We start from the raw sequence: 22,783 nt of genomic DNA, 5'->3' as shown, positions 1-22,783 counted from the left end.
TGAGGTGACAGGTGAACCTCCGGATGTATAGGTTTCCATAACTTCAGAGCCTGTGACGGAAGCTGAACCTTCTTCAGCCCAGCAGGAGAGTCCAACTAAGCCTCCAGAGCATCCTGAGGAGGTGAAACCACCTGCCATCCAGGAGGAGACCCAAACGGAGTGCCCATGCTTTTGTGGGGAGGCTGACCCTTCCCTCAGTGAGTAAGAGCAGCCACCTCAGCCTTTTGTGTCTCCTGGGGAGACTGAACCTTCTCAAATCCAGCAGGAGGTCACAGCTCAAGCTCCAGAGACCCCGATGGAGAATATAGCTCAAATTCCACCTAATCATGAGGTGACAGTTCCACCTCCAGGTGAGGATCAACCTCATCTTTATTACTTGCCCAATGTTACAGTTAAACCTGCAGATGTGGAGGTTACCATAACTTTAGACCTACCAAAGAGGAGTAATCTTCTTTAACCCAGCAGGAGACACCATCTCAGCCTCCACAGCATCCTGAGGAGGCACAACCTTCTGCCACCAGGTGGAGACACCAACTCGGCCTCCAGAGCATCCTCATTAGGTGAAACCTGCTGCCACCCAGGAGGAGAACCCAACTCAGCGTCCAGAGCATGCTGAGGAAGTGAAACCTTCTGCCATCCAGGAAGAGACCCCAACTCAGCGTCTAGAACATTCTGAGGAGGCGAAACCTTCTGCCAACCAGGTAGAGACCCCAACTGAGTCTCTAGGCTTTCCTGCAGAGGCTGGACCTTGCCCCAGTGAGGAAGAGCAGCCACCTGAGCCTTTTGTGTCTCCGGGGGAGATTGACCCTTCTCAAATACAGCAGGAGGCCACAGTTCAAACTCCAGAGTCCCCTATGGAGAATATAGCTCAAACTCTATGTAACCATGAGGTGACAGGTAAACCTCCGGATGTGGAGGTTTCCATCACTTCAGAGCCTGTGACGGAGGTTGAATCTCCTTCAGCCCAGCAGGAGACTCCAACTCAGCCTCCAGAGCATCCTGAGGAGGTGAAACCACCTGCTATCCAGGAGGAGACCCAAACAGAGTGCCCATGCTTTTGTGGGGAGTCTGAGCCTTCCCCCAGTGAGCAGGAGCAGCCACCTCAGCCTTTTGTGTCTCCTGGGGAGACTGAACCTTCTCAAATCCAGCGGGAGGTCACAGCTCAAGCTCCAGAGTCCCCGATGGAGAATATAGCTGAAACTCCACCTTATCATGAGGTGACAGTTCCACCTCCAGGTGAGGATCAACCTCATCTTTATTACAGGCCCAATGTTACAGTTACACCTGCAGATGTGGAGGTTACCATAACTTTAGACCTACCAAAGAGGACGAATCTTCTTTAACCCAGCAGGAGACACCAACTCAGCCTCCAGAGCATTCTGAGAAGGCAAAACCTTCTGCCACCCCGGAGGAGAACCCAATTAAGCCTGAACAGCATCCTGAGGAGGTGAAACCTTCTGCCACCCAGGAGGAGACCCCAACTCAGCCTCCAGAGCATCCTGAGGAGGCAAAACCTTCTGCCACCCAGGAGGAGAACCCAATTCAGCCTGAACAGCATCCTGAGGAGGCGAAACATTCTGCCAACCAGGAAGAGACCCCAACTGAGTCTCCAGGCTTTCCTGCAGTGGCTGGACCTTGCTCCAGTGAGGAAGAGCAGCCACCACAGCCTTTTGTGTCTCCGTGGGAGATTGACCCTTCTCAAATACAGCAGGAGTCCACAGTTCAAACTCCAGAGTCCCCTATGGAGAATTTAGCTCAAACTCTACATAATCATGAGGTGACAGGTAAACCTCCTGATATGGAGGTTTCCATAACTTCAGAGCCTGTGACGGAGGCTGAATCTTCTTCAGCCCAGCAGGAGACTCCAACTCAGCCTCCAGAGCATCCTGAGGAGGTGAAACCACCTGCCATCCAGGAGGAGACCCACACTGAGGGCCCATGCTTTTGTGGGGAGTCTGAGCCTTCCCCCAGTGAGCAGGAGCAGCCACCTCAGTCTTTTGTGTCTCCTGGGGAGACTGAACCTTCTCAAATCCAGCGGGAGGTCACAGCTCAAGCTCCAGAGTCCCCGATGGAGAATATAGCTCAAACTCCACCTAATCATGAGGTGACATTTCCACCTCCAGGTGAGGATCAACCTCATCTTTATTACTTGCCCAATGTTACAGTTAAACCTGCAGATGTGGAGGTTACCATAACTTTAGACCTACCAAAGAGGACGAATCTTCTTTAACCCAGCAGGAGACACCAACGCAGCCTCCAGAGCATCCTGAGAAGGCAAAACCTTCTGCAACCCAGGAGGAGAACTCAATTAAGCCTGAACAGCATCCTGAGGAGGTGAAACCTTCTGCCACCCAGGAGGAGACCCCAACTCAGCCTCCAGAGCATCCTGAGGAGGCAAAACCTTCTGCCACCCAGGAGGAGAACCCAATTCAGCCTGAACAGCATCCTGAGGAGGCGAAACATTCTGCCAACCAGGAAGAGACCCCAACTGAGTCTCCAGGCTTTCCTGCAGAGGCTGGACCTTGCCCCAGTGAGGAAGAGCAGCCACCACAGCCTTTTGTGTCTCCGGGGGAGATTGACCCTTCTCAAATACAGCAGGAGGCCACAGTTCAAACTCCAGAGTCCCTTATGGAGAATTTAGCTCAAACACTACATAATCATGAGGTGACAGGTAAACCTCCGGATGTGGAGGTTTCCATAACTTTAGAGCCTGTGACGGAGGCTGAATCTTCTTCAGCCCAGCAGGAGACTCCAACTCAGCCTCCAGAGCATCCTGAGGAGGTGAAACCACCTGCCATCCAGGAGGAGACCCACACTGAGTGCCCATGCTTTTGTGGGTAGGCTGAGCGTTCCCCCAGACAGCAGGAGCAGCCACCTCAGCCTTTTGTGTTTCCTGGGGAGACAGAACCTTCTCAAATCCAGCAGGAGGTCACAGCTCAAGCTCCAGAGTCCCCCATGGAGAATATAGCTCAAACTCCACCTAATCATAAGGTGATATTTCAACCTCTAGGTGAGGATCAACGTCATCATTATTACTTGCCCAATATTACAGTTAAACCTCCAGATGTGGAGGTTACCATAACTTCAGAGCCTACCAAAGAGGCCGAATCTTCTATAACCCAGCAGGAGACCCCAACTCAGCCTCCAGAGCATCCTGAGGAGGGACAACCTTCTGCCACCCAGGAGGAGACACCAACTCGGCCTCCAGAGCATCCTGAGGAGGTGAAACCTGCTGCCACCCAGGAGGAGAACCCAATTAAGCCTGAACAGCATCCTGAGGAGATGAAACCTTCTGCCACCCAGGAGGAGACCCCAACTCAGCCTCCAGAGCATCCTGAGGAGGCAAAACCTTCTGTCTCCCAGGATGAGAACCCAATTCAGCCTGAACAGCATCCTGAGGAGGCGAAACATTCTGCCAACCAGGAAGAGACCCCAACTGAGTCTCCAGGCTTTCCTTCAGAGGCTGGACCTTGCCCCAGTGAGGAAGAGCAGCCACCACAGCCTTTTGTGTCTCCGTGGGAGATTGACCCTTCTCAAATACAGCAGGAGTCCACAGTTCAAACTCCAGAGTCCCCTATGGAGAATTTAGCTCAAACTCTACATAATCATGAGGTGACAGGTAAACCTCCGGATGTGGAGGTTTCCATAACTTCAGAGCCTGTGACGGAGGCTGAATCTTCTTCAGCCCAGCAGGAGACTCCAACTCAGCCTCCAGAGTATCCTGAGGAGGTGAAACCACCTGCCATCCAGGAGGAGACCCACACTGAGGGCCCATGCTTTTGTGGGGAGTCTGAGCCTTCCCCCAGTGAGCAGGAGCAGCCACCTCAGTCTTTTGTGTCTCCTGGGGAGACTGAACCTTCTCAAATCCAGCGGGAGGTCACAGCTCAAGCTCCAGAGTCCCCGATGGAGAATATAGCTCAAACTCCACCTAATCATGAGGTGACAGTTCCACCTCCAGGTGAGGATCAACCTCATCTTTATTACTTGCCCAATGTTACAGTTAAACCTGCAGATGTGGAGGTTAGCATAACTTTAGACCTACCAAAGAGGACGAATCTTCTTTAACCCAGCAGGAGACTCCAACGCAGCCTCCAGAGCATTCTGAGAAGGCAAAACCTTCTGCCACCTCGGAGGAGAACCCAATTAAGCCTGAACAGCATCCTGAGGAGGTGAAACCTTCTGCCACCCAGGAGGAGACCCCAACTCAGCCTCCAGAGCATCCTGAGGAGGCAAAACCTTCTGCCACCCAGGAGGAGAACCCAATTCAGCCTGAACAGCATCCTGAGGAGGCGAAACATTCTGCCAACCAGGAAGAGACCCCAACTGAGTCTCCAGGCTTTCCTTCAGAGGCTGGACCTTGCTCCAGTGAGGAAGAGCAGCCACCACAGCCTTTTGTGTCTCCGTGGGAGATTGACCCTTCTCAAATACAGCAGGAGGCCACAGTTCAAACTCCAGAGTCCCCTATGGAGAATTTAGCTCAAACTCTACATAATCATGAGGTGACAGGTAAACCTCCGGATGTGGAGGTTTCCATAACTTTAGAGCCTGTGACGGAGGCTGAATCTTCTTCAGCCCAGCAGGAGACTCCAACTCAGCCTCCAGAGCATCCTGAGGAGGTGAAACCACCTGCCATCCAGGAGGAGACCCACACTGAGTGCCCATGCTTTTGTGGGTAGGCTGAGCCTTCCCCCAGACAGCAGGAGCAGCCACCTCAGCCTTTTGTGTTTCCTGGGGAGACAGAACCTTCTCAAATCCAGCAGGAGGTCACAGCTCAAGCTCCAGAGTCCCCCATGGAGAATATAGCTCAAACTCCACCTAATCATAAGGTGATATTTCAACCTCTAGGTGAGGATCAACCTCATCTTTATTACTTGCCCAATATTACAGTTAAACCTCCAGATGTGGAGGTTACCATAACTTCAGAGCCTACCAAAGAGGCCGAATCTTCTATAACCCAGCAGGAGACCCCAACTCAGCCTCCAGAGCATCCTGAGGAGGGACAACCTTCTGCCACCCAGGAGGAGACACCAACTCGGCCTCCAGAGCATCCTGAGGAGGTGAAACCTGCTGCCACCCAGGAGGAGAACCCAATGAAGCCTGAACAGCATCCTGAGGAGGTGAAACCTTCTGCCACCCAGGAGGAGACCCCAACTCAGCCTCCAGAGCATCCTGAGGAGGCAAAACCTTCTGTCTCCCAGGATGAGAACCCAATTCAGCCTGAACAGCATCCTGAGGAGGCGAAACATTCTGCCAACCAGGAAGAGACCCCAACTGAGTCTCCAGGCTTTCCTTCAGAGGTTGGACCTTGCCCCAGTGAGGAAGAGCAGCCACCACAGCCTTTTGTGTCTCCGTGGGAGATTGACCCTTCTCAAATACAGCAGGAGTCCACAGTTCAAACTCCAGAGTCCCCTATGGAGAATTTAGCTCAAACTCTACATAATCATGAGGTGACAGGTAAACCTCCGGATGTGGAGGTTTCCATAACTTCAGAGCCTGTGACGGAGGCTGAATCTTCTTCAGCCCAGCAGGAGACTCCAACTCAGCCTCCAGAGCATCCTGAGGAGGTGAAACCTGCTGCCACCCAGGAGGAGAACGCAACTCAGCCTCCAGAGCATGCTGAGGAGGTGAAACCTTCTGCCATCCAGGAAGAGACCCCAACTCAGCGTCTAGAACATTCTGAGGAGGCGAAACCTTCTGCCAACCAGGAAGAGACCCCAACTGAGTGTCCAGGCTTTCCTGCAGAGGCTGTACCTTGCCCCAGTGAGGAAGAGCAGCCTCCACAGCCTTTTGTGTCTCCGGGGGAGATTGACCCTTCTCAAATACAGCAGGAGGCAACAGTTCAAACTCCAGAGTCCCCTATGGAGAATTTAGCTCAAACTCTACATAATCATGAGGTGACAGGTAAACCTCCGGATGTGGAGGTTTCCATAACTTCAGAGCCTGTGACGGAGGCTGAATCTTCTTCAGCCCATCAAGAGACTCCAACTCAGCCTCCAGAGCATCCTGAGGAGGTGAAACCACCTGCCATCGAGGAGGAGACCCCAATTGAATGCGCATGCTATTGTGGGTAGGCTGAGCCTTCCCCCAATGAGCAGGAGCAACCACCTCAGTCTTTTGTGTCTCTTGGGGAGAGTGAACATTCTCAAATGCAGCGGGAGGTAACAGCTCAAGCTCCAGATTCCCCCATCGAGAATATGGCTCAAACTCCACCTAATCATGAGGTGACAGTTCCACCTCCAGATGAGGATCAACCTCATCTTTATTACTTGCCCAATGTTACAGTTAAACCTCCAGATGTGGAGGTGACACTTCCACATCCTGAGGTGTCACTTCCGCATCCTGAGGTGACACTTTCTCATCCTGAGGTGACACTTCCACATCTTGAGGTTGCGGCGACACTTCCACATCCTGAAGTCACAGTTCCGCATCCTGAGGTGACACTTCAGCATCTTGATGTGACACTTCCACATCTAGACCAGATGGAGACTCGGCAGACAAACCCAGCTGAGGTCACAGTTAAGCTTTTGGACCAGGAACTTACTATGACTTCAGAACAAACTAGAGAGGTTAAACCTTCTCCAACCATGCAAGAGGCTCCAACTCAACCTCTAGAGGTACCAAGGGATGTAGTAGCTCCAGCCTATTATGAAATAACAGTTCCAACACCGGGTCAGGATCAAGCCCAGCATACAACATCCCCTGGTGTCACGATCACAGTTTTACCTTTGAGCCTGGAATTTGTTGTAACTTTAGCAACTACATCAGAGGTTGAACATCCTGTGGCTCTGGAGAGGATGGCAGCTCCCCATCCAGAGCAGATTCAGACTCAGCCTCCAATCCCGACTGAAGTTACAATTCAAATATCCGACTCGGACATTACCGTAACTCAAAATTCGTTGCCAAATTACAACATGGAACAAGAGATTGCCAATATCAACACCGACATGAACACCAGCATATGTGAGCTCTGTACCTGCAGAGATGAGACACTGTCGTGTGTTGGTCTCAGCCCAGAGAAGAGACTCCGCCGAGTGCCTGTGCAGGAGCCTGAAGCCTATAATGGCACCTTCACCGTCTTGTAAGTCACTTATCCTCATTCGTTCTCTGCATCCTGCCTCACATGGCAGCCTTTTCCTTGAGACACTTGTGGGCTTTCTTCATTGGTTGACTTTCTGCTTTTACCTTTTACTTGTCAGATTTTCCTTATCCTCATTCTCCTTTGTACTATTGTGCCCCTTCTCCAAACTTTTACCTGTGACTACTCTTTTTTTCTTTATCCATTTCTCTTTAGTCCCATCATATCATTGCTTACCCTCTACTCTTCTGAGTTTGCTTCACTCTCTTCACAGAAGCATATTCCTCTGGGTGGCACCTGTGGCTCAAGGAGTAGGGTGCCAACCTCATATACCAAGGGTGGCAAGTTCAAAGCCAGCCCCGGCCAAAAAAAAAACACAACAACCCAGGTCTGTCATTTATTAGTTTTGTGACCTTGGGCAAGTCATTCCACTCTGTGGCTCAATTTCCTCATCTTTAATATGGGGATTGTGATACTTACCATTTCTTAGGATTGTTGTGAGATTTAGGGGTGGGAGTACATGTAATACTTACATGTGTATCAGTGCCTAGCATATATATGAATGTTAACTATTATTATCATTATTCAGTCCCTTAATTATGTCCAGGCCTCATCTTTGTACCTGGTTTCCTGTATGTAGTGCCCATTTTGTGCCCAACTCAGGGCAGAGTATGACATTATCTCTAGAATATGAAAATGATAGGTAGGAAGAAAAGAAATAGGCATCAAAAGGGAGGTGGTTTATAATTAAGTCCTAAAGAGATATAGAGACCATAGATGCTGTAATTCACCAGAATCTATAATCATTGAGGTGTGGAGGTCAGGGAAAGCTCCCTGGATAAGCTGAAACTTTGCCTGGGGCTTAAAAAGCATCTATAATCTGTTAAAGAGAAACATTGGGAGTAAAGCCTAGGCAACATCATGGCTGCAGGAATGATGGGGATTTAGAAGACCAGTCTTGCTTCCAAGAATTGGGTTAGGAAGCAGTGGAAAACGTGATTATGAAAAACCTTGAACATCAGATATGGGAGTTTGAAAGTTATATGCAATGAGGTATGGAGAGCCATGGAAAGTTTTTAAGCAAGAGAAAGAAATGATTAAGCGCCGTGCCTCAGTCGGTAAGGCGCCGGCCCCATATACCGAGGGTGGCGGGTTCAAACCCGGCCCCGGCCAAACTGCAACCAAAAAATAGCCGGGCATTGTGGCGGGCGCCTGTAGTCCCAGCTACACGGGAGGCTGAGGCAAGAGAATCGCTTAAGCCCAGGAGTTGGAGGTTGCTGTGAGCTGTGTGAGGCCACGGCACTCTACCGAGGGCCATAAAGTGAGACTCTGTCTCTACAAAAAAAAAAAAAAAAAAAGACAAAAGGATTATTTTAGAATCCATACATAGCATGCTCTAGAGGGGGAAGCTTAACTCTGGGAGACCAAATGGTAAGCTTGTCTAGCAAAATTTAGAAGTAAAGTGAGAAAGGACTAAAGCTGAGTGCTTGTGATAGAAGTGGGAATAAAGTCCTGGGGATACTACAAAGGAAGGACAGGATTTAGTGACCAACTAATGAGTTGGGAGAGGATGTCTATAGGGAAGGGAGAAATCAAATGTGACTCCATGGTTTCTGTCCTGCATGATGAAGATAATGATGGTTGTGGAATACTATGCAGCCTTAAAGAAAGATGGAGACTTTACCTCTTTCATGCTTACATGGATGGAGCTGGAAAATGTTCTTCTTAGTAAAGTATCTCAAGAATGGAAGAAAAAGTCTCCAATGTACTCAGCCCTACTATGAAACTAATTTATGGCTTTCACATGAAAGCTATAGAGGGAAGGGGGAAAGGGAGGGGGGAGTTGGGCAGAGGGAGGGTGATTGGTGGGATTACACCTGCGTTGTGTCTTACAAGGGTATATGTGAAACTTAGTAAATGTAGAATGTAAATGTCTTAACAGAATAACTAAGAAAATGCCAGGAAGGCTATGTTGACCAATGTGATGAAAATGTGTCAAACGGTCTATAAAACCAGTGTATGGTGCCCCGTGATTGCATTAATGTACACAGCTATGATTTAATAATAAAAAAAAAAGATAATGATGGTGGTATATAACAAGTGCAGCAGTCAGAGCCAATTTGAGGGAGAGAAGATCAGTTTGGGCATTTTTTTAAATTTCTGAGCATTAAACAACCAGAAAGCTTCTGGTTAAATGGAAATGTGCATTAGGCAGACGACTGTCTTATTTCTACCCCTGCCCCCAACTGGGAAAAATACACCTATAAAGTAAATAGGTAAAATTATTGCTGAGGGGCGGCGCCTGTAGCTCAGTGAGTAGGTCCCTGGTCACATACACCCGGGCTGGCAGGTTCGATTCCGACCCGGGCCAGCTAAACAACAATGATAACTGCAACCAAAAAATAGCCAGGCGTTGTTATGGGTGCCTGTAGCCGCAGCTACACGGGAGGCTAAGGTAAGAGAATTGCTTAAACCCAAGAGCCAAGAGTTTGAGGTTGCTGTGAGCTGTGATGCCACAGCACTCTACCCAGGGCAACATAGTGAGATACTGCCTCAAAAAAAAAATTTGTTGCTGAGGAATAGGGAACAGTGTTAAAGGTAAAGATTTAAAGTTATCCACAGGGCTGAAACTGATTGTAAGGCATTTAACAGTTTGCTTTCAAACATGTCATTCATGGATATATTTACACTTTTTTAAAAAAAGTCATGGAAATACATGTGTGTATATATGTGTATATGTGTGCATGTATATATATGATATATGATAATTTATTATTTTTTATTTCTTCATGGGTTTTCCCTGCACTCTCTTCTAGTATTTTTATAGTTTCATGTCTTAAGTTTAAATCTTTAATCCAGTGAGAATCTATCTTAGTTAATGGTGAAAGGTGTGGGTCCAGTTTCAGTCTTCTACAGGTTGCCAGCCAGTTCACCCAGCACCATTTGTTAAATAGGGAGTCTTTTCCCCGCTGAATGTTTTTAATTGGCTTGTCAAACATCAAATAACGGTAAGTAGCTGGATTCATCTCTTGGTTCTCTATTCTGTTCCAGACATCTACTTCTCTGCTTTTGTGCCAGTACCATGCTGTTTTGATCACTATCGATTTATAGTAAAGTCTCAGGTCTGGTAGAGTGATTCCTCCTGCTGTGTTTTTATTTCTGAGTAATGTCTTGGCTATTCGAGGTTTTTTCTGATCCCATATAAAATGAAGTATTATTTTTTCAAGATCTTTAAAGTATGATAGTGGAGCTTTAATAGGGATTGCATTAAAATTGTATTTTGCTTCTGGTAGTATGGACATTTTAACAATGTTGATTCTTCCCAGCCATGAGCATGGCATGTTTTTCCATTTGTTAACATTTTCAGCTATTTATTTTCTTAGAGTTTCATAGTTCTCTTTGTAGAGATCTTTCACATCCTTTGTTAGATAAACTCCCAAATATTTCATCTTCTTTGGCAGTACTGTGAATGGAATATAGACCTTAACTGTTTTTTCAGCTTGACTATTGTTGGTATATATAAAGGCTACCGATTTATGAATATTGATTTTGTAACCTGAGACACTGCTGTATTCCTTGATCACTTCTGAAAGTTTTGTAGTAGAATCCCTGGTGTTTTCCAGATATACAATCATATCATCTGCGAAGAGCAAACGTTGATATATGATAATTTAGACACATAAGTGATTTTATCCATTTATTCATTCATAACTGATATTATCTTCCAAGAGATTGGACAGACAGGAAGTTAAGCTTCTGAGGAGATGCCTTATTATTTGAGCCCATAGCCCCACATTCTTTCTTTCTTTCTTTTACTTTTTAGACTTTCTCTTCCACATGAATTCTATTGTGTACAGAAAACAGTGCATACTGGCATGAGGCTCTGCCACATCTTCACATCGTTTCCGTTTTTTCTCCTATGGTTTCTCTTATGTTTAATGAGACTGAGGACCACTGAAATCTTTGCCACATTATCGATATTTGGAAGATTTCTCTCCAATATGAATGTTCGTATGTTAAGGTTTGAGCTCTGGTTAAGGTCATTGCCACACTGTTCACATTTGTAGGATTACTCTCCAGTTTGAATTCTTCTATGCTTAGCATGCTATCAACACCAGGTCAAGGCACCGCCGCAGTCTTCAAATGGAGGGTTTCTCTCTGTCTGATTTCCTCTGTGTACAGTGAGGATTGAATTTGAGTTAGATTTTGCCACACTGTCCATATTTAAAAGGTTTTCCTCCAGAATAAATTCTTAAATGTCTAGAAATGTTCACAAACTAATGAAAGTCTATGCCACATTTTGACCACTGTAGTTTCTTTCAAGAATGACTACTTTGATGAACAGAAAGGGTTGAGTACAGTGTAAATGCCTTGCCCCCTTCTTCACATTTGTGGAGTTTCTCTCCACAAGAAATTCTGTTATGTTCACTATGAGTTTAACTAAGGAAAAAGGCTTTAGTGCATTCTCTAAATTTGTAAGTTTTATGTCCAAAGTAAATTCTTTGAAGTACAGAAAGGTTTGAGTCACAGTTAAAGGCTTTGCCACACTCTTCGACATTTGTAGGGTTTCCCTCCAGAGTGAATTCTTTGATGTCTAGAAAAGCTTGTGTAGTACTTAAAGGATTTTCCACATTCTTGACCTTTGTAGGGTTTCTCTCCAGAGTGAATTCTTTGATGTCTAGAAAGGTGTGAGTGGTGTTTAAAGGCTTTGCCACATTCTTCACATCCATAGGGTTTCTCTTCAGAATGAATTCTTTGATGTACAGAAAGGTTTGAGTACTTGTTAAAGGCTTTGCCACATTCCTGACATTTTTGTAGGGTTTATCTCCAGAATGAATTCTTTGATGTCTACAGAGGAGAGAGTGCTGGTTAAAGGTTATGCCACATTCTTCACATTTGAAAGGTTTCTCTGCAGAATCAATTCTTTTTCTCGTCTAGAAACATGTGAGTGTTGCTTGGTAAGTTTGTCACATTCCATATAGTTGCAGGTTTTTCCTCCAGTATCAAAATTCTCATGGTTACGATATTTTGAACTGTGGCTAAGACATTTGCCATCATTTTCACACGTGTCCAGTTTCTCTCCAGTATCGAATCTTGAGCAAGACTGAAAAACTTGGCTACCTTCTTTTCATTTGGACTGTTTTTTCCAATATGAGTGATCTTATGTTCTGTAACATGTGACCAGAAGTTAGAGGCTTTCCTATAGCTTTTACAATTAAAAGTTTTCTCTAAGGTATATATCGTTATTTGTCCATTGAGATTTAACAATTGTCTGAAGGTGTTCAAAGAGTTACTACATTGGAATACTTTGCCATAGGTAGCTGTTAATCATTGGTGAAGTCCACTGTAACTTACTTTCTGCTCATCACACTTATACACACTTTCCCAATATTTTGTTAAGTTTAAATTCTCGGAGCCATAGCTTTGATATCTGGTCAGGATCATCTCTGGAAATAAAATATTTGTGTCCCACTCTTGAAAACGGTCTTCAGTATAATGAGTATATAGAGCTGGGTGCTTGACTAGTATCTGGTGTGTCTTCGCCTTCCAGGGTTCTTTGCTTTGCTCCAGACAGGTGATGAGTTCTGGCTTAGAGACAGTAAGACCCAGGAAGAACAGGTTTCTGTAGGTCTCTAACATGACTTCCCCATACAAATGCTGCTGAGCAGGGTCCAAGCAGGCCGACTCTTCCATAGAGAATTCAACAGACATGTCCTTGAATGTCAACACTCCTTTGGATTCTTCCCTGAGGACCTTTTGAATGTCACCACGAGGGAGGGATGCTGGGCGCTGCAGGCAGACAGCTGCTCAGACAGCTCTGGGCATTTCCCAGCTTCCGGGATGCCCCGGTGTCCTGCAGGTCAATTCTCTGCAGAAGCAGAGTGACAGAGGCTGCTGCAGAGACACTTAGGATCCCCAGGAAAGGGAACAGCTGAAGAGGAGGCCGTAGCTCAGAGCCCAACTCCAGAGACAAACGCTGCTCAGAATCCTCGGTGCCGCCTTCTTCTTTCTGGCTGTGCATCACTTCCCAGCTCCCGAGATGTCCCAGTACCTGCAGGTCACAGGGTGACAGAGGCTGCTGCAGAGACACCTGGAATCTCCAGGAATCCCCACATTATTTCTTGATTAATTGTGCAAACTAGGAAGCTCATAGCTCTGGAAATTAGAAAACTGGAAGTATTTTCTGTATTTGAATATCGCCTGTGTTTCTTCACAGAAATTTCCAAGGAAATGCTATTTCTTACATTGATGAGAATGTATGGAAATCATACTGTTGGACTGAGAAACTGTGAGTATACTCTCTCCAGATATGAGTACAAAAACTTAGCTGCATTGTAAGATCCTTCCTGGTCCAGAATTTTGAGGTCAACGCTTCTAAGGAAAGGTGTTTCTTCCTCCACATCTCAAATCAATGTCTGTTGATTATAATTCTATGATTATTTTAAAATTAAATTTGGTGGGCTCTCTTTAAAAGAAAGAGGCAATTTAAATGTATTTTTATTATGTAAGTAATACACATTATACTCTTAATATTTAAAAACTAAATAACAGGTATAATGGAAACCCTCCTTGTGCCCTGATGCCTGGTCCCTGAGGTAACCACTACCCCTAAGTTTGGTGCATATCCTTCCAGACCTTTCCCAAGTATTTGCCTACATACATATTTACATATAGCAAAATGAATTTTTTGTGTGGCCTTACGTTTTTTGTTTTATAGAAATGGTAACATCTTACAACTTGATCCTTTCACTTCATGATACATGTTAGATTTTTCTTTCACAGCACTTAGAGGGTTACCCCATTCATTTAAACTCTTGCATCATTCCATATTATGGATTCCATACTATGGATGTGGCATGAATTATTTAATAATTCCCCTATGGATGGATGTTTAGATTATGTCCAGTTTTCTTTTCTTTTTTTTTTTTAGAGACAGAGTCTCACTGTGTCACCCTCGGTAGAGTGCCCTGACATCACAGCTCACAGCAACCTCCAACTCCTGGGCTTAGGCGATTCTCTTGCCTCAGCCTCCCGAGTAGCTGGGACTATAGGCGCCCGCCACAACGCCTGGCTATTTTTTTGTTGCAGTTTGGTGCAATTTGCTGGGGGCCAGGCTCGAGCCTGTCGCCCTCGGTATATGGGGCCGGCACCCTACTCACTGAGCCACAGGCGACACCCTCCTATGTCCAGTTTTCTTGTTAGGTGCATTGCTGCTTCTTTGTGAACTTGGGCAAATATTTCTGTAGAACAGATATCTAGAAATGGAATGGTTGATATGAAGACAATGTAGGTATTAAATTTTAATTGTCCTCAAAAAAGTTGTGCCAACTTATACTATACTCAACAGAATATGACAGCCTTTTTCCACTGAGTATTCTCCAACTCTTTGCTGATATGATGGGTGAACAAAAAGGGTCTTTTCTGATTACTCTTGAATTTAAATACCTTTATTTATTAAAAGTTGGTGAACATTTGTGTTTCTTCTGAGTTTTCTGTCCTTTATCCATTTTCCTTTTCAATTGTTTTTATCATTTTCTTATTAATTTATTAAAGCAGTCAATTTAGATACATAAGTTATTTTGGAAAAATACAGTAGTTTGTGTGTCATCAGTTCAACTTGTATAGGTGATCTCTGAGTTTTCAGTTTTGAAAATAGAGATATCGTTTTATTTTCCATGAAAGTTTGTCCCCTTGTAATATGATTCCATTTATGTAAAGTTCAGGAAGAGGCAAAACTAAAGTATTTTGTGTATGACTGACATATAACAGGTAAAACTATATTTTGAAAACAAGGAAATTACTATAAAAGTTAAGATAGTGGTTATCTTCAGAGGTCAGAGAGAGGGTTGTGATTGGAAAGGGCCACACGAGCTTCTGGATGCTCATGGTACTCTTTCTTGACGTGATGATATTACATGGGTACCTGCTTTACAATTATTTAAACTGAACATTTAAGTTATATGCATTTTATGCACATTGTATTTCTCAAACAAACAAACAAACAAACAAACAAACACCTTTTTTAAATGGGGGGAAAAGCCTACTGACTTCACTTGTAGCCTGACATAGGTCCATGTGGGGCTTTAATAATAACATTTGGGGCTCGGTGCCTGTAGCTCAAGCGGCTAAGGCACCAGACACATACACCAGAGCTGGCAGGTTCAAATCCAGCCTGGGCCTGGTAAACAACAATGACAACTACCACCAAAAAATAACTGGGTGTTGTGGCGGGCACCTGTAGTCACAGCTACTTGGGAGACTGAGGCAAGAGAATCTCTTAAGCCCAGGAGTTGGAGGTTGCTGTGAGCTGTGACGCCACAGCACTCTACCCAGGATGACAACTTGAGGCTCTGTCTCAAAAAAAGCAACAACAACAACAACAACATAAAAAAAATTGGGGGGGAAAGAGATGAGGAAATGGCAGTTCTGCTGGTCTTAATTAGAACCAGAGTTGGGTTCTAACAGGGATTTTGTGATCTAGAGAGTAGGTATTAAATATACGATTTTTTGGGAATAGTGGGTAGGGGTGTGTGTGTGTAGAGATTTGGACACAAAAGGAAAATGTGAAGAAAGGTTTGAATGAAAACAAAGCAGATGTTGCCACCTTGAAATTAAATAAGAATGAGTGTATTCAATTGGCACCATTACCCAGGTTTCCTCCACAGATAGGAGTTAGTCCTATATGGCAAATTGTTTGCATTTTTATTTAGAAATAACCTCTTTCTTTACACTGTTGGTGGGACTGCAAACTAATTCTACCTCTTTGGAAAGAAGTATGGAGAATCCTCAAAGAACTCAAATTAGATCTCCCATTTGATTCCTCAAATCCCACTGTTAGTCATGTATTCAGAAGAAAAAAAACATTATTCTATCTTCAAGCCATTTGTACTATGTTGTTTATCGCAGCTCAATTTACAATTGGCAAAATGTGAAAGCAATCTAAATGCCACCAACCAGGAATGGATATACCAAACTGTGGTATATGTATACCGTGGAATACTATTCAGCCATTAAAAAAGATGGGGACATTACATCTTTTGTATTAATCTGGATGGAATTGAAACACATTCTTCTTAGTAAAGTATCACAGAGTAGAGAAGCAAGAATCCAATGTACTCAATACTAACATGAGGCCAGTAGATAATCTGATACATTCCCACATAAGAGAAAAACTCAAATCAATTCAAGGTCTGGGATGGAGAAAGAGGGAGCAGGGAGAGGGGAAGGAGGAGGATGGAGGTGCTCCCACTCAATGGGCCCAATGTTCGAGTGCATGGCACACTTCTTGGGGGCAGTACACAATTATAAGAGGAACTCTACCTAACTAATGCAAACATTGTAACCTATTTCGTTGTGCCCTCAGATTAACCCGAAACAATAATAAAATCTTAAAAAAGAAATAACAAATAACCTTATCCTTTTTCAGAATTCTCAGTGAAAATCATATGACCGAATTACATAAAGATTCGTTTGAAGGCCTGCTATCCCTCCAGTATTTGTAAGTTAGTTAGTTAATCATATTTATTTATGAGCTTTTAGTGATATTATCTGTAAAGTGAATAAGGGGTTCAAATTAGATAATCTCTAAAACTTCTTTCAGCAATAAAATGCTGCAGTTCTCTAAATCCGTGTAGAGTTTTAGCCCGTCTCTAGCCCATCTCTGTGCATTTTTAGTTTTTAAAATCATATAGATAAGATACGGATAGAAAAAAACTTTGCTTATAAGGAAAAAGTGGTAATAACATCTGAGCAATTATTGGCACCCATTGAACCTTGTTTTATAAGTTTTATATATCATCTGCTTATATTTATATTTAGTCTACAACCCATAGAGCAAATCTAATCCACAGTCTGTTTTTATTTAGAGCCTGTAAGTTAAGAATGGTTTTTACATTTTTAAAGGGTCTGTAAAAGAAAAAGAAAGACAAGAATATGCAACAGAGACCATATGTGACCTACAAAGCCTAAAATATTACTATTTAGCCTTCAGAAAAAGGCTAAATTTGGGTGGCGCCTGTGGCTCGAAGGAGTAGAGTGCCAGCCCTAGGTGCCGGAGGTGGTGGGTTCAAACCCAGCCCCGCTGAAAAAAATGCAAAAAAAAAGAAAGAAAGAAGAAGGATTTGAAAAAGTTGGTTTAGTAGCATGAGAAGAATTAAACTTTAAGTTGTTGCTCAAAGGAAAGGAAAGGAAAATATAGACCATCTACACTAGTTTGAATGCCATTAATCCAGAAGTTTTTGATAATTTAATCTGAATTAAATTAACATTTAACTATTAAATAAGCAGATGAATTATAAAGAATAAATATATTTAAGAATATAAAATATTAAAGAATATTAAATATTTAATATAAGAACATGATATGAAAATCATACAGATATGATTTAATTTAATCATATAGTAAATATATATATTTAAGAGAATAGGCTGGCAGTGAGGATTTCATAGCAGAAATTACTATACTCTTATTGAAAATAGTTGTTTAAGGACAGGTGCAGTGGCTCACACCTGTAATCCTAGCACTCTGGGAGTCCAGGGTAGGAGGATCCCTTGAGCTCATGTGTTCGAGCCTCATTGAGAGTGAGACCCTGTATCTATTAAAAAATAGAAAAATTATCCAAACATTATGGTGGGTGCTTATAGTCCCAGCTACTCGGGAGGCTGAGGTAGGAGGATAGCTTGGAGCTCAGGAGTCTGAGGTTGCTGTGAGCTAGGCTGACACCATGGCACTCTGGCCTGATGCAACAGAATGAGACTTTGCCTCAAAAAGAAAAAAAAAAGTTGTTTAAATTATGGTTAAATGGTATAGCTAGAAATGTTTACAATGAATAAGCATATTACCAATGCTCCTAATTCTTCCCAAATTACAAAATGAAAATTTCTCCTGCCTTATTGCCAAGGAGGGAATATTTGCATAGTATTTATTTCTATCTTTTTAAAGATAAGAAGATACTATATCCCTTGCTATGAAAGTCTGAGTTTTATCCTTTGCCCACGGCAAAGAAGTGTGGTCAAGAAGTGTGTACATCATTAATCTTTATTAAGCTAACTAATGTTGCTCTTTAGCAAATAGATTCTTCTTTCAAATGTAGAAGACTTAAGGGAAGTAGGTACATGGCACTAAAAATAGTCCTTTGAATGATCTAACCTTCTAGGCCTTAAAGGCATGACCACCTTTGTACTGGTCTTCTTAGGCACCTCTGCCACATTTGGGGAAAAAAGTAAATGACGTAATTGCTCAATGGAGTAGGCCCTTCCTTACTTCCACAATGACATATGCATATTTTGTAAGCTAATCTTTCATGTTAGGATATATTCTCATTCATTTAAAAAATGCCAACCAATTAAAAAAACAAAGAGAATATGCCAACCACTTTGCCTAATATTAGAGTCAGAGAGATGAGTAAGACAGGATTCCTACCCTTCTAAGAACTTAACATTTCACAGGGGAAACAAACATGTAAGCATCAACCATAACGAGACAAGCACTAAGAGGATGACAAAGGGCTGGTTGCAAAGGCCCAGAAGAAGGATACAAAGTAATAAAATTGCATTTCTTTTAAAACATTTTTTTTTCTTCTTCTTCTCCTCGTTCTCAGCTTTTCACTCATTTTATAAATACAGTAGAACCTCCATGGTTGACCACCTCCATAATTTTACCTCATTTTCACAGACCAGACATGCGCCACATGTGCTCAGTGGAAGTTCCTTATGCCGACCACCACTGTAGTTGCCTGGTTTGTTATAGTCCAGCAAGTGATCAGCTTAGAGAGGTTCTACTGTATTCTCATGTGTCAATTTTAAACACAGTGGGCTTGCAGATGAGCAAGACCTAATCCCTGCTTTCAAGGAGTTTATACTTAAAAGAAATGGGAGCAAAAATAACTGCATTGGAAAGAAGACATAGCTATGGGCACTAAGAGGGACAAACTGCTTCTGGAGCACAGAAGGAGGAGAAAAGACTTGAGTTTGGATCAGAGAAGATGTTCCTAGAGCAATGCTGCTAGAACAGGATCTATCAGAAGGCCATCAGATATCCTTAGACAGATTTCCTTAGACAGATTTGGGGGGAAATAGTCCAAACTTGGAAAAGGGAAATGGGAGAAAGGCAAAATACAGCAAAGTATTTGAGGAATGCTTTGAGTACCTGTAGAGTGCAAGGAGAGAGAGTAGGAGACTGGAGCCAGACTTTCTAGGGCTTTGAATGCCAAGCAAAAGCCATCGCAGGGAACCATGCTATACCACCATGCTTTACGCCCATCTTAAGTCTGCACCACAAGCACTTGGAGGTCTTGTTAGGCCTTGGTTCTGGACTACAACTCCACAGCTACTGATTCAGTCAGTTTAGAGTAAGGCCAAGGATTTGCATCTTTCATAAATTCCCATATGCTGGTCTTTGAGAATCACTTCTGGAGAGTTCATCTGGTCAATTGTGTGCAGGATAGTTTAGAACAATGGTTCTCAACCTTCCTCATGCCGCGGCCCTTTAATACACAGTTCCTGTGGGTCGCGACCCACAGGTTGAAAACCACTGGTTTAGAAGGAAGAGATACCAGTCAGCACAGAGTGACAACAGCCAGGTGAAGAGCGAGGGATAAACTGGAGTCAAGTGAAATAGTCAACTATAGTTAAGGGGTGTTTTCAAATAAAAATCCAGTTCCGTGTTGCCTTTTGCTACGTCCCATCACTGTACCACTGAAAAAATTGCTTTCATGGAATATTAAGGCAATATAAAACCAAAATGAATTTCTATTAATATGGTATAATTCTGAATTAGTTCAAAGTTATGTATTAATTAGAAGGGTAACTTCCTTTCAAAGGATGTGAAAGGATATCTTTTATCTCTTTTGGTATCGAACTAGCTTAGAAAAACAGAATTAAACCAGAAAGGTGTAAAATGTGAGGTTATTCCTTTTCATATTAGAAATTATATAGAAAAATAAAAACTTGAAGCTTCTAATCTAGAATTTGATGAGGCTACAAAAGGTTGTTTAGTCAAGTCTCCTGCTGCCCAGGGAAAGATTACATCCAAAATCTTTTAAGATCTACAGTTGCATATTTTATTGGTGAAAATCATGAAATACAGGGAGCATTAGGGGGCTATGGAAAGTTTAAATACAAGTCCAAAAGTTTAGAATGTAGACAAAAGCTACATATTCATTATTATCATTCTAAATGCTACTAGTTGTTCCCACTAATTTGGTATCAAATCAAGGCAGTGTCTTCTTTTACTTTTTCTAGAGATTTATCCTGCAATAAAATCCAATTTATTGAAAGACGTACCTTTGAATCACTACCATTTCTGCAGTATGTGTAAGTTACAAATAGAACTTCATTACATTTGGAACTTTTATTAAACTTATAAACCCTCTGCTATTCATTTTGAAATATGATTAAAATTTTACTAGTAGAAAGTTACTAAAATTTATAGCAAATTCATTTAATCTCTAGCAAAGATTAGTGTGAGAATTATTACACACAAAATTATTAGTGTGAGAATTATTACACAGATCAGAGGGGATCATAATAGAACAATGGTCTCAACTAGTGGGATTTTGTACCCAGACGACATTTGGCAATGCCTGGAGACATTTTCAGTTGTCACAACTGTGGGTATGTTACTGACACCTGGTGGGCAGAAGCCAGGAATGCTGTTGACCTACAATGTACAGGACAAATCCCCCAAAGAATTATACAGCTAATATATCAATAGCACTGAAGTTGCAAAACTCTGTCATAGAGAAATAAAGATCTCTCAACACAAGTATTGGCTGAGCATTCACTGTTTCGTATCTACACATTGCATGTATAGTAAATGCAATAAAGTATAAATCATAAGCCAATATCTTCTACGGCGAAATTTCCTTCGTGTACAGAGGAAGTACTGAGGTTATGTTTTGTCATATATAAGTTAGAATCACTGCCAAATGATGAATGCTCTGAAAGAATATCTTTTCTTTTTCTTTATCGGCTTATGTCTTTCCTTTTTCTTGTTGTTTTTTGTAGAAATCTTGGTTGCAATTTAATCACTGAACTGAGCTTCCGAACGTTTCAGGCGTGGCATGGAATGCAATTTTTACACAAGGTGTAAGTTAAATAGATGAACACATAAAAAGCTATGTGTAAAAGCATCATTCAGTTATCAGTTAACTAGGTATCAGCTCATTATGAACTCTGAATAGCATATCTTAAGATCTATCCAATTTTTCTTTTTTAATTTTTTTTAAAGTTATATTTATATTTCACAGGAAGGATCAATCCAATATTTTCAGGTGAGGAAACTAAGGTACAAAGAGGCCAGGAGACTTGTGTAACTTCCATATGACATGCTCTGCTTTCCCTAGAAATGATCTTTGGAATGGGTGATAAAAGATGTCAAGCAAGTAATGCTCAAATTAGCATTGTCTTGGGAGCCCCAACAATGCTGCTTTGATATGTGAATTGTCCTTGAAATCCTACGTTTGAATATAACTTTGATTCCTACTCATTTACAGAGTTTCTAACCGCTGAAATGTATACAGCGTCTAGCCACAAAGGAGGAAGCGTAACACAAAGTCCTCCAGGGTGCAAAAGGGGAAGGATGTTTTCTCGGAGTCAGTTTCTTTTAGTTTTTTATTTATTTATTTATTTATTTTTTTGGTAGAGACAGAGTCTTACTTTATTGCCCTTGGTAGAGTGCTGTGGTGTCACACTGCTCACAGCAACCTCCAACTTCTGAGTTTAGGCGATTGTCTTGCCTCAGCCTCCCAAGTAGCTGAGACGACAGGCGCACGCCACAACGCCTGGCTCTTTATTTTTGTTGCAGTTTGGCCGGGGCTGGGTTTGAACCCACCACCCTTGGTATATGAGGCCGGTGCCCTACGCACTGAGCCACTGGTGCCACCCAGAGTCAGTTTCTTTTCTTTTAAACCAGTGTGGCGCCTGTGGCTCAAAGGAGTAGGGCGCCGGTCCCATATGCCGGAGGTGGCGGGTTCAAACCCAGCCCCTGGCCAAAAAACCTGCCAATAATAATAATAATAATAAATAAAGCAGAAAGAATTCCAGAAAATCTGCCATAGGGCACGTCTCTCCCTGTCAACCCATACCTTATTTTTTTAAAAAATATATACCTATGAAAAATGATCTGTGGGCATCTTTGCACTGTGTGGGAAAATGGTGTTCATGTTAAGCTATAGTGCAAAAAATGTTCAGAAAGAAAATACATTACTTTAGCCTAATTCCATATACTTGCTTTCCTGACTACCCTTCAACAAGTAATGTAGAGGGGCCAGGCACAGTAGCTCACACCTGTAGTCCTCGCACTCTAGGAGGCTGAGGCAGGTGGATTTCTTGAGCTCAGGAGTCCGAGACTAGCTTGAGCAAGAATGAGACCCTGTCTCTAAAAAAGAAAAAAATAGCCAGGGGTTGTGGTGGACACCTGTAGTCCCAGCTACTTGGGAGGCTGAGGAAAGAGGATCACTTGAGACCAAGTATTTGAAGTTGCTATGAGCTGTTTTGCTATGGTACTCTACAAAGGGCAACAAAGCAAGACTTTGTCTCAAAAAAAAAAAAAAGCTATGTAGGTTTTATTTTCTTTCAGCTCAAAATTCAATAATTTCTCTGTGACACAAGCAGATCATGGTAGGTATATATGATCTATGGCCTGAAGGAAATTTCAGACTCAAGGTGAAGATCCTCTTCTAAACTTGACTTTGGAAAAGACTGTCC

At 42.9% G+C, this 22,783-nt stretch overlaps 1 protein-coding gene across 1 annotated transcript; it reads left to right on the top strand.

Moving 5' to 3' along the window:
- Window positions 1-6,830: 6,830 nt before the first annotated feature.
- Window positions 6,831-21,910, top strand: LOC128583486 (leucine-rich repeat-containing protein 37B-like). The gene is made up of 5 exons (XM_053587690.1): window positions 6,831-7,078; window positions 13,293-13,364; window positions 20,318-20,389; window positions 21,083-21,163; window positions 21,349-21,910. Exons 1-5 carry the CDS (start codon window positions 6,912-6,914, stop codon window positions 21,350-21,352), a joined length of 396 nt encoding a protein of 131 aa, XP_053443665.1. The 5' UTR covers window positions 6,831-6,911; the 3' UTR covers window positions 21,353-21,910.
- The last annotated feature ends 873 nt before the right edge of the window (window positions 21,911-22,783 follow it).

Source organism: Nycticebus coucang, chromosome 4 (assembly GCF_027406575.1).
Source record: "Nycticebus coucang isolate mNycCou1 chromosome 4, mNycCou1.pri, whole genome shotgun sequence".
Lineage (NCBI taxonomy): Eukaryota > Metazoa > Chordata > Mammalia > Primates > Lorisidae > Nycticebus > Nycticebus coucang.
Note: the sequence above shows the minus strand (reverse complement) of the source record. Positions and strands in the feature narration are given on the sequence as shown.

Bases quoted from the DNA above. Each gene is read 5' to 3' on its own strand.
- LOC128583486 (XM_053587690.1), top strand. From the start codon at position 6,912: ATGGAACAAGAGATTGCCAATATCAACACCGACATGAACACCAGCATA. The intron at 7,079-13,292 runs GTAAGTCACTTA...GTTTCTTCACAG, and splicing joins AATGGCACCTTCACCGTCTT to AAATTTCCAAGGAAATGCTA. The intron at 20,390-21,082 runs GTAAGTTACAAA...TGTTTTTTGTAG, and splicing joins CTACCATTTCTGCAGTATGT to AAATCTTGGTTGCAATTTAA.